Below are 10,967 nucleotides of genomic sequence, written 5' to 3'. Positions count from 1 at the left end.
CACACACACACACACACACACACACACACACATAAACCAGAAGTCACAGATCTGTACCTCAGAACTTCCAGGAAGTAGCGTGAAACAAACTCAGTTGCTTGAGTGCAAGTGTTCAGAAGTGCATGGGATGCCACAGAGCCTGGGCTCCTTCAGGATTCAGCAATTCTCTCCACCATGATCAACACTTACCAGACCAGTGTTGCTGCACCGCCGGTGCCTCCACGCCTCAGCCGGTCCCAACAGGTCCTCTTCCCGGCTCCATCACAAGGCCACAGCAAGTCTCTCCTCAGGTTCCTGACCGGTGTAGTGGTGCTGCACTTATTCCTTTCAGTCGGAGGATTCATCTACCTGAAGCAAAATGACACAATGGTAAAATAAAAGGACAATTTTTTTTAAATGTACTAATAGTTGGTGGCATTGCTACATGTTTTATTACAGATATTATATAGCAATGTTTCAATACATTACAATTAAACATGTTTTACTTTGCACTTACTATATAACGGTAAAAGTTTGAAGTCCTTTAAAATAAATCTAAAACTAGTGTAAACACTCTTTCTGTTCTATTAAAAAAAAAAAATAGATCTTTAAATTCTTATTTCAGATTAATTCAATGGTATTGAAATAGATCTGTCACATCAGTGTAAAAATATAACCAGCATGTCAATGAAACTGCAACAGGAAATGCTCTTGAACAAACAAGTGAAGTGTGATATTCACAGCGCAGTCACGTGTTACAAATGAGCGTTTTGCAAACAAAAAATATCTCAACATTTAATTATGAATATTAAACATTTGCAATAAGAATCTTTAGAAATTCATCATATTGTACTGCTTGTTCCTGATCTACTACTTTTTTTTTCTCCCATCAGCATCCATCCCAGCTCCCATCAGCAGAAGGAAAAAGTATGTTAATTGAATTAATCTATTCCTGAAAGTAATATTAACAATGTTTAGTAGGTTGCATAAAAATGTGCAATCTCGCCTGTGTCTCTGATCAGATGTTTGTTCTCTTCCCCAGCTGCCCATCGCTCATCAGGAAAGCAGGAAACATCAAACAAAGCCCTGGCCCGCATGGTAGTCAAGAAGTCAGATCAGAAAGGAGGTAAGGGATATTAAAAACAACATACTTTTTGGATATATGAAATGCAGTAAAGATAATTTTTAGATGGTTAAAATATATGTTACTTAAACTTCTCCCTGTGTCTCTCCAGCGGGTTATCTCGAGTGGGATATGGGCCACTCAGTTTTAAAGAGCGTCAGTTACTCCCACAAAATGTGGTTGACCATCGAGCAGCCTGGCGACTACTACGTCTACTCCAGGGTGACCTTCTCCAAGCTCGACCCAAAGCGGCCGCTGGTCAGCATCGTGAAGCTGAGGGAGAGTGAGAAGGGAAAGGAGAAGACAGTGATGCAGGCGTTCTGCAACATGGACAGCAGCGGTGCGCCTCAGCTGTCCACGGCCACACAGGGAGAGCTGGTCACACTGGAGAAAGGGAACCAGCTCGGTGTCTGGTTACACAACCTTTCAGTGGTGTCCTACGAGGACGGGGCCACAACCTTTGGGATTTTCAGACTGTAGGACCCCTGGACCTAAGTGGATGTACTTGGATTTAAATCTACAGAGAACACTGTTAAATAGACTGGATCAATTATCAAACCAATGGATTCTGATCTTCCTAGAGACCTTTCCTAAAATATAATTTATTAAATCAGATTTAGTTGTGTTTTTTTTTTATTGCAACGATGTGGAAGATTGTTCTGTATTTATTATTGTAAACGATGTTGTATGGCTGTGAAATGAAACTTTGATATTTAATTCTAAAGATGTCTTCTCTTTTTCATCTGCTTTATTTTCATGAGTTAGAAGTTATGTTGGTCTGCCCACATTGGACCAAAATAGCCGGTCCGGAACATTCAGGAAAATGCAAAATATTTAAATCGGTGTAAAGGAAAGATGTGGCAGGCACCTTTCAAAACAAAGGCAATTCAAAGTGCCTTACAAGAATGAAAGAAGAGGCATTTAAAAACGGTCATTAAAAAGCAAAGATAATAAAATAAACATTAAAAGAAAAAAATACATGAATGAAAGTTACAGTGCAGTTTAAGATATGAATAGTTCAATTAAAAGCAGCGGCAAAAAGAAAAGTCTTCAGCCTGGATGTAAAAGTAGTCAGAGTTGCAGCGGACCTGCAGGTTTCTGGTGTAGACGTTTTATCTATTTCTGAAACTCAGTTTTAGTCCTGAATAATCGGAATTACAACAGCTGATCAGGTGATAACACATTTAAAGTAGTAGTAGATCAAAGACTATCACATTCTTTTGAAATTCACAAAATGGTCCTTCACAGGCTACTCAGAAACCAAACTTCTTCACCACACTCTGAACAGTGCAACACACACTGCATTTTAAATCTAGCGCAGTCTGTATACCACTATAGTTTTGCAATGAGAAGCCACATTGGAAAGATGCATTTTTTCATGAAGCTAAGCCACAAGAAACAAGAGCACTCAGCTTGGTTACCAATCGAGGGTCTGTTATTAGACTCAGGACTGACAGTCATTGTTTATGTTTATTCATTTAAGTAAAGAAACAATACATTTGTTGTTTTCAGTGCTACAAGTCAGTTATCTTCTCTATTGAAATAAACGCAGTGTCCACATTTGATTATTCTAAGGACCACACAATAATTACAAATCATATAGATGTAACTGTACTGCTGAACATTTTCCAAAGAAAGCTACAGACTTTCCACTTTTGAATATTTCTTTCTATCCTGACAGCCATTGGTTCCCATTCATTTCCATGTGATATGCGAGTCAATAACCAAACTTATGAAACTTGTTTGAGTTTGGAAATCCATTCACATTAAACCCACAGGTTTCATTTATGTATCATGTGGTGATACACTTTACATGCAGAATATAGACACTCCCTCACAATGATAATAATGAATATGGACTGTACATTCATTATGATTGATTACACAAATCAAGAGGGCTATTTGATTTTAAACTGCATACAATTGATTTTCGACCTTTCGGCCAAAAAGCAGGAGAAAATGCAGCCTGGTTTGAAAGTATCAATAATGTCAGTTATTCATAACTTGTAGTAAATAGGCTAAAACACGAACATGTTAATGTCCTGTTCAAATGCACATGTACGTTTGAGAACTTTTTTATTAATTAATTAACCGGATACATAAAAGCCTACATGTATGAGTTCCATGTAACTGTAACCAGCCTGATGACTAATATGTGATTAGGTGAGAAATGTAAAAAAATGGTTGTACCCCTTACCCATCAAAAGCAAAAGCTGTGCAAAGGAGTGGAACAGCATGGAAAGTGTGAATCTCTATGGAGGTGTGTATCATTGCAGAGGCGGCACGCTCTCACAGGATGTCGTCTATTCTAGTCACTCCTTCCATCTTGTAAAGGGTTTCTTTCTGTCAAAATCTGAAAAACCTACAAATTCCTGAACCACAGAAATGAAAAATGCTACATGAGAAAAACCGGCTCTGGATTTTCCAGAATGAGTGAACATGCAGCTCATGCTGTGAGGTTAAGAAATGTTTGACTGTTCCCACTTGGCGAAATGAATGTCAAACTCCATGTATTATATTACAATTTTAATAAAAGAATGACCATACCAAACACAAAGTACAGAGTGTCTAGAAGAAAAAAAAACATAACAATACTTGCAACAACAATGATTGCATAGAACCTTTAAAAAACAATACACACAGTGGTCTGGAGATTAACAAGATGAAACCGAAGTTCAACCCCCTAACACCAGTAAGTGCTCGCTGAGGCTTTTGGGAATTGAAAAAAGACAGTATGTGGTACTTGACGAAAACTATTTAGGGTGCAGAACAGCAATGTTAATCATAAAAGTGAACATATAAGACATGGCAAACATCTGTACAGGAAGCAGAGTCTCCGTAACGCTGGAGAGAATCTGGCTGCCAACTGGGCTTCCTATTGAGAAAAAACTATTCAAGATCAGCTTTTTTTCCTTGCTGAGGAAAGTGCCCTTGAGCAAAACACTAACTGTGCTGCAGATGTAAGAGGGGCTGCCTGGTACCCTACACACTGCTCTGACCTCCCAGCTCAGCACTTCCCAACAGGGATTGTACATTATTACAATATTATTACATTTTGGATCATTGGTGATGAAAATTGGGACCTGGACATGAGCAAAAAAACAATCATCAATACCAACAGACTTGATTAAATAAAGGCAGATAATGAACGCCTACCTGTGTGGTGGCTTAACAACACAGTCTGGCTCTTTTTGGTTAATAAACTGGGTTAATTCATTCATTGTTATTGCAATTTCTCCAAATCTGGCCTACCATGCTGGCACGTACCCAGAGGTCGGCCAGTTAAGCAATCACTTATTGCATCTTTAGCATCCATTGCAGCGAGAGAAGATGACAGAGCACACACTCAACCTCATGAGGAAATGTACCGCTGTGGGCCTTTGTGAAGACGCTGCATCTCAAAAAAAGCATGCAAAGCCCTGCATGTTTTTCAGACCCAATATATTCCCATTAAGCTTGAGACATTCTTATTGAAATATTACAACAAACCACCTGTGACACTTTCAATATAAATCATGCATTTAGTCCCAGTCTGGTCCTAAACTTTAGTCTATGGACCCCTTCGGGAGGCACTTAAACAGTTGAGCTCTACACCCACAAATAAATCTCTCTTTGTATTTCCTGTTGTTATCAGCTCTATGTTAACAGGCCACAAACAGGCTGCTCTGAAATCTACAGTCAGACTCATTATTAGTCATTTGTTGTCGTTAGTCGAGTCATTTTCCTTTTTTATGATGAATAATGACCATTTCCCTTGTATTTTCTTTCCTGCATTTACGTATCAATTAAGTTTAATAAAATTCCAAACGGGTGTAAAGGCAGCAACAGTTGATCTATAAGGCTAACACCACAATTAAATGCTTGGGTGAAAAATAAATACTCTTTAAAATAAAGCACGGTTATGTAATTATGTTCAAATTATACTTGAATATATTTTTATTAAAGAGAGCAAGGGTGGCATCTGTCAATATTTGTGTACTCTTGTATAGAAATGATACATAGTGAAGCCTTTTCTATTATATAATATGAAGCTGCATCCCTGATAGCTTTGGACTATATATCTGAATATCATGATTATCACATTTCTGATGCAGAATTTAAACTGTAGAACCACATGCAGTTTTTAAATGAACAGTTGAAGGCTGCATTTGGAAAAAAAACTGAATGTAGCATAATGATCTAACCTGTTTGAATTGCTTAAACACCTCCAAAAAAGGCCCGGAAATTGTCAATGTAAATGTACAAAAATAACAATCGCACATTCTTTTGAAAAATCAATCAATCAATTTTCCTGCTTGTCCTTTTGACAAAGACAAAATAAGTTGTGGTATGAGGAGAATAAAAACAGTCCTTGTGCATGCAAGTGAACTCCTATTGGGCTTGATGGCTCTGAACTCCTTTTCTTTTTCAGACTGAAGCAAAGGAAGCAGCAGAAGTACTTTTTGTCCTTGTCCAAAATGGTTCCATTTGTCGGGGCCGAGTTCACACAGCCAGTTGCCAAGAGGCAGTATGTTTGAAACACCCGCCCTGCCAGTCTTTGTTTAGCTGAGCTGCTTCATGAAGAAGCAGAAGCACATCTGTGGTCTCATGTACTGCGGTTAGATCAGGAAGACAGATTTCAATGTAAATGTCAAATCAAGCTCCAGCAGGACTTGAAGCAAAAACAACAGCATTGTCTTGAGTGGGTGGGGGGTGGGGGGTTTAAACTCACTGCTGTAATATGGGAGATGCGACATAGAGAGAAACACGCGCGCACACCTGATCCTCCACAAGCACGCTTACATAAATGTACACATACACACACTGGGATGAGGATGAGTGTGTGAATGCGTTCAGTGGGCGCCGTCGTCCCAAGCACAATCGTTCTTCTGCTTGGCCAGCTTTCGAACCACTCTCTCCAGCTCCTTGCGAGATTTCTGCTCCTCCTCCAGAAACTGCTTCATCCACTTATTCTCCTGTGAAACACACGGGCAATGGAAGCATTTAATGGCTATAGCTTGCAAAGTGTACACTACAGACAGCTGGGAAACTTCAGAAGGCAGGCATGTTTGGCTGATTTAAGATCATGACAAGTGAAGTGATCTGTGGAATAACAGTAAGATTGTAAAAGTGTATCTAAAACTAAAACTATTATTTAGAAGCCAAATCTGAATGGTTATGAGGAGGACCTGTAAACTCATATTTGTTGTTTTCTTGAAATTGTAAGTTGTTTCTTGTTGATTGTTTTGTAAAAAAAACAATAAAAAAAAAACATGTGTTTACAACATGAAGCTGATGACGCTGACCTAATCTTTTATTTTGAAGAAAAATGTACGCTAGAGGGGGTGGGACCAGAAACGTTTTTAGAAGCTTCTTCTTGCCCCTGTTGAACATGACAGAGAATATTTGAGAATTATTTTTCTTTTTCTTTGTACCTTTTCTTTTTTTTCTCTTTGTTATAATTATTACTATAAGAAATAAAGAAAGTATATATGTTAATATTATTGCTGGATGTTTTGTTTCTGACATGTTCAATAAATGGACAAAAAAATAAAGTGCATGTATGTTGGCATGCTATTCAATGATGCCCTAATAAGTGTTTTATTTGTGGATATTTTCTGTATACTTTTTATCAATTAGTGTTAAAATAGAAATAGGGTTTTTATTTCCATTAAAACGCTTTTCTTTTGTTTTGTTTTTTAATTATTTGTATTATCTGTTATGTTTTGCCATATTATTATTTATATTCTGTTGAAAAAAAAAAATATATATATATAAAAGGAACAATTCTAAATAAATAATTTCTTAATAAACAAAAAGAAAGAATGAAATCCAATTCATTTGTCATTAGATTTGTTTAATTTATGTCAGTGTTAAAACTAAAATTGCTGCGGCTCTAGTACACTCAACAACTTCAGAACATTAGTCAAACTAAATTCACACAAACCTTTTTCAGTTCATGAACCTCATCCTTTAAAGCGTACACGGCATCGACCAGGCTCCTGAAACAAATAGAGAAAAGTAAGTCCTGCTGGACGATATCAATATCTATTTTTCCCTTGACCGGGTAAAAACTCTATTTGGATATCAAGGTTCTACTGGCGGTTTTCAATCCCAAGATGAATATCATCTTTCTGATTACAGAGAAAATCAGGATCCAAAAAAAAATAATGAAAAGTCTCTGCCAACAAATGAAAATGTATTTTTAGAGGTGATCATATGCTTACTTTTCCTCAATAACGGTCTGCCCATTGCTCTTCATCTCCTCCACAATGATCTTCTCTTCCTCTGGCAGGAGCACCTGAGGGACGCACTCTTTCCGCACCGCTGCACACACACACACACACACACACACACACACACACACACACACACACACACACACACACACACACACACACACACACACACACACACACACACACACACACACACACACACACACACACACACACACACACACACACACACACACACACACACACACACACACACACACACACCTGTAAAGCCAAGGCTCCAAACCAAAACAGAATGCAAGCTTACAGGGACGCGCATCCCTTATGAACACAGAACATTAGAACTAAATTCCATCAACAAACAAGGCAGCAAGCATTTGGTCTGGGACAAAGCCAGCTGAGTAATCTACCTATGCTAAAATCAATCCTCTCAATGAAGCATAAAGGAACATTTTACATCTTTGTTTAATAATTGTAACATTTTTACCCAACACCGATTACTGTCACAAATGCTTTACCTTTGGGAAACAGTGTTCACAAAGCCAAGAAAGCTGAGATTTGTTTACATTATTTGCTACAAACAACAATAATGTTTTTTTTTGCTGCTGTTGCTGCTGGGTTCATTTGAGTGTTTGAAGACTGGTGCAATGCCTGTTGCCTCCCCTGAGCACACTAAAAGCTGAGGTGTGATTAAATAAATCCCTAAATTAAGTCTGAGCAACGCCACATCAGCATGACTCCTTAGCAGATGTGTTGTTATTTGTAGCATATGAATAGCGTGTTCTTATCTTATATTAACACCATTCATTACGTCATTTATCCCCATGTCTTTCGCTGGAATGGAGCGATTTAGTCAAGACGAACTAGATATGAAGCAATTGCCTGCTTTGGTCATTTATAGGGCATCCTGGAACTCCACAGACTGCTCACGAAATTCAAGATTAGTAATTGAGATGTCATAATCGTGTTTCTCAAAACCTGTTTAGGGACTCAGAGATTCACATGAACACAGGCGCTCGGGCATTTTACTGACGTGTGTGTGCACTCATCGTGTTCAACAGTGGGAGGTTAAATAGGTTGCTGTGTAATTCATTTCCGTGCCAAGATTAGCAGCGTTTGATGACCTTAATGGAGTTCATAACGCTCGGTGCACAGCTCTGTAATAGCCATGTCACTTTAAACCCGCAATTTAGGGTTTACAGCCACTTGGCAGCAGATGACCTTCAAAATAAGCTGACCGACACAAGGGCTTGTCATATTATTGCTTATTAAAGCTGATTGTCCAGCATGTTGAACATCTGCCTGCATATCCAGAAGACACAGAGAAACATTCATTTGGAGTTATGTTTAAAAAACCGCTTTGCCAATAATGAACGTAGATCATTGTAATACAATGGCACATCATTGGAAAACGTTGCAGCTCCAAGTTTCTCCAAAAACATGTAATCAATCCTCTTTAACACTTTAATATCTTGATATGTCATAGTGATGTTTGAGAGATAGAGGAGATGCAGGGAAAGAGAGTAGTGGGATGAAATGCACCACTGGGACTTTTTTGTAGCCGTAAAACGTACAAGTCACCTGAGGAAGGTTTCTTTTTTAAAACTGATGCAATTCATGGTCAGAGACACTCGATACAGAGAAAGGAAAAAAAAAGAGCAGACACGCAGGGCCACAGAAAACAGGAATCCAACAGATGACAATGAGAGAAGAGTGAAGCAAATAGAGCAAAGGCATGCCAGCTCAACACACACAGGTAACCCCATTCACCCGCCCCCACCCAAACCACATCCTTACCCACACACACACAGATAGAAACAGAGTGAGTTCTAACCTTACCTTCATGATATAAGACATCCTCTACAGAAGGCAGGATGGAGAAAGAGAAAAAGGGGAAATGTGCATGAAAAATACAACGAGAGAAGGGTGTGATAGAGAGTTAATAGTGATCATTTTTACACCCCCATCTGCCATTCACCTATTCTTTTTGTATAAGCAAAATAGGTTGATTACTTCCTGTAGAAAAAAGGGACATATGGGGAAAGAAAGTTTTGATGCATGCAAGAAAATAAGAGCCATTTGCTACACGCATGCTTGGTTATTTTCTCATTGATAGGTGGACAATATTCACTTTAGAAGTAAATGTTTGTGGCAATATTTGTTCAATTACAGCTTATCAAACTTAATGCATGTTTAGTGTAGACATATATTCAACCAATGACTAGACTGTCCGTGCTTACTGAAACTATAAAAGCACTGACGATCACTGTAAAGCTTCTACCTCCCACATCAACCACCAAGTGACAACCATACCACTCATAGCTCAAAACACCAGTAGACTCAATGCCCGACAGAGTTGGTGATCATGCTGGATTCACCAGAACAGCTCGTTTTCTCGGCAGCCATTTCCTCACATGTGTTATTAATGTCATTGTTCATGGCCCTGTTCCATTCAGGGACGCTGCTGTGAAAGGGCCGTCATGAGGTAATAATCATCTCTTGTTGTGACTCAGACACACCCAAAGTGGTTTTTAATTTGTTCCACTATATGCATAAATTATTGTAACAATAATAGTTTTTGCTGCTGCTTAACAGTGGCCATGTTTTTTAATTAGCATAAATGACGTGCAAAGAACTGATCTATAAATGGGTTTTCCTGTTGTCATCACGCCACAGTCAAATGTTTTTAGAGCATAGGTAGTCTACCTTTTGGTACACGTTTAAACGTTACTAAGGAATAGTACATATTTGATCGCTTTGATGAAAAGAACTCAAATTATAAGTGATTCAATATGAATAACTCTACACACTGAAAGCTACTTTGATACAAAAGTAAATTATAGGCATCTAACAAATTATGTCTACAGGTAATCCCGCGTTTCACAGAATATTTACACAACTATATATTCTGTAAAGTCGGAGTATGAATGCATTTCATTGTTGAATATGTGTCAATTTATAGTATGTCTAATAATTAAACATACTATAAATTAGTCTCTAATTAAAACTTTAAAGGTATATAGGTCAACATCACTTGTGTAATTTTTTGCATGCTTGCATATTTCTGTGTAAAACAGGTCAGTGGAGATCTGAATAAACATAAGGGGAAACAGAGAGGTGGTAGATGAGGTAGATGTCTTGTGGTTTCTGACTAAAAATGATGACTGCTTATAGGAGATGCATAGTAAGTGTGTGTGGGTTTGTTTGTGCAGCGCTAAACCTCCTACCTCTTTGTACCCTAGAGCAGCAGAGGGTTTGAGGGGGGGTGCGGGGCGCAGACAGCTGAGGGACCAGGGCTTGCTGATCTTTGGGGGCTCCAGGGGGCCACGGCTGACGGCGCTGAGGCTGCCCAGGTGGGACAGGTGAGTGGGGGGGCCGACCATGCTCAGTGGCTTGCCTTCGACAGTCTGCATGGGACAATAAAAGTGTGGGAAATGTACGTGCAATAAGAGATGAGTAATGTTCACATCTCGGTTTGTTGCAGGATTCACTCTTGGTAATGCGTTGAGTGTTTACTGTATGTGTGTGTGTGTGCATGTGTGTGTGTGTGTACTAACCTTCAAGATTGTGCCTGCAGGGCTGCCCCCTTTGGTGAAGGGCTGAAGCTGATCGAGCCATTCTTGTAACTCCTGGGAACTACTGCAGAA

The 10,967-nt window shown here is 38.9% G+C and overlaps 2 protein-coding genes across 2 annotated transcripts in view; one reads left to right on the top strand and one right to left on the bottom strand.

Moving 5' to 3' along the window:
- The first annotated feature begins 94 nt into the window (after window positions 1-94).
- cd40lg (CD40 ligand) lies at window positions 95-2,029 on the top strand. The gene is made up of 4 exons (XM_010785667.1): window positions 95-369; window positions 873-906; window positions 1,022-1,105; window positions 1,215-2,029. The coding sequence occupies exons 1-4, from the start codon at window positions 175-177 to the stop codon at window positions 1,580-1,582; spliced, it is 681 nt and encodes a 226-aa protein (XP_010783969.1). The 5' UTR covers window positions 95-174; the 3' UTR covers window positions 1,583-2,029.
- A 1,584-nt stretch (window positions 2,030-3,613) lies between these two features.
- Window positions 3,614-10,967, bottom strand: part of arhgef6 (Rac/Cdc42 guanine nucleotide exchange factor (GEF) 6) — a 23,057-nt gene continuing 15,703 nt past the window's right edge. The window contains exons 15-20 of the mRNA XM_010785703.1: window positions 10,892-10,959; window positions 10,548-10,727; window positions 9,160-9,180; window positions 7,309-7,469; window positions 7,029-7,083; window positions 3,614-6,057 (exon numbers count right to left, since the gene is read on the bottom strand). Coding sequence (XP_010784005.1) covers window positions 5,935-6,057; window positions 7,029-7,083; window positions 7,309-7,469; window positions 9,160-9,180; window positions 10,548-10,727; window positions 10,892-10,959 — 608 coding nt within the window. The 3' untranslated portion in view covers window positions 3,614-5,934. The remainder of the gene's footprint in view (window positions 6,058-7,028; window positions 7,084-7,308; window positions 7,470-9,159; window positions 9,181-10,547; window positions 10,728-10,891; window positions 10,960-10,967) is intronic.

This window comes from Notothenia coriiceps, unplaced genomic scaffold (assembly GCF_000735185.1).
Source record: "Notothenia coriiceps isolate Sejong01 unplaced genomic scaffold, NC01 NC01_scaffold00028133, whole genome shotgun sequence".
In the NCBI taxonomy this organism is placed as follows: domain Eukaryota; kingdom Metazoa; phylum Chordata; class Actinopteri; order Perciformes; family Nototheniidae; genus Notothenia; species Notothenia coriiceps.
This window is presented reverse-complemented; position numbering and strand designations above follow the sequence as displayed.

Excerpts from the sequence above, each read along its gene's own strand:
- cd40lg (XM_010785667.1), top strand. The coding sequence starts at position 175 with ATGATCAACACTTACCAGACCAGTGTTGCTGCACCGCCGGTGCCTCCA. Across the intron at positions 907-1,021 it reads CCCATCAGCAGAAGGAAAAA|CTGCCCATCGCTCATCAGGA; the intron begins GTATGTTAATTG and ends TCTCTTCCCCAG. Across the intron at positions 1,106-1,214 it reads GAAGTCAGATCAGAAAGGAG|CGGGTTATCTCGAGTGGGAT; the intron begins GTAAGGGATATT and ends GTGTCTCTCCAG.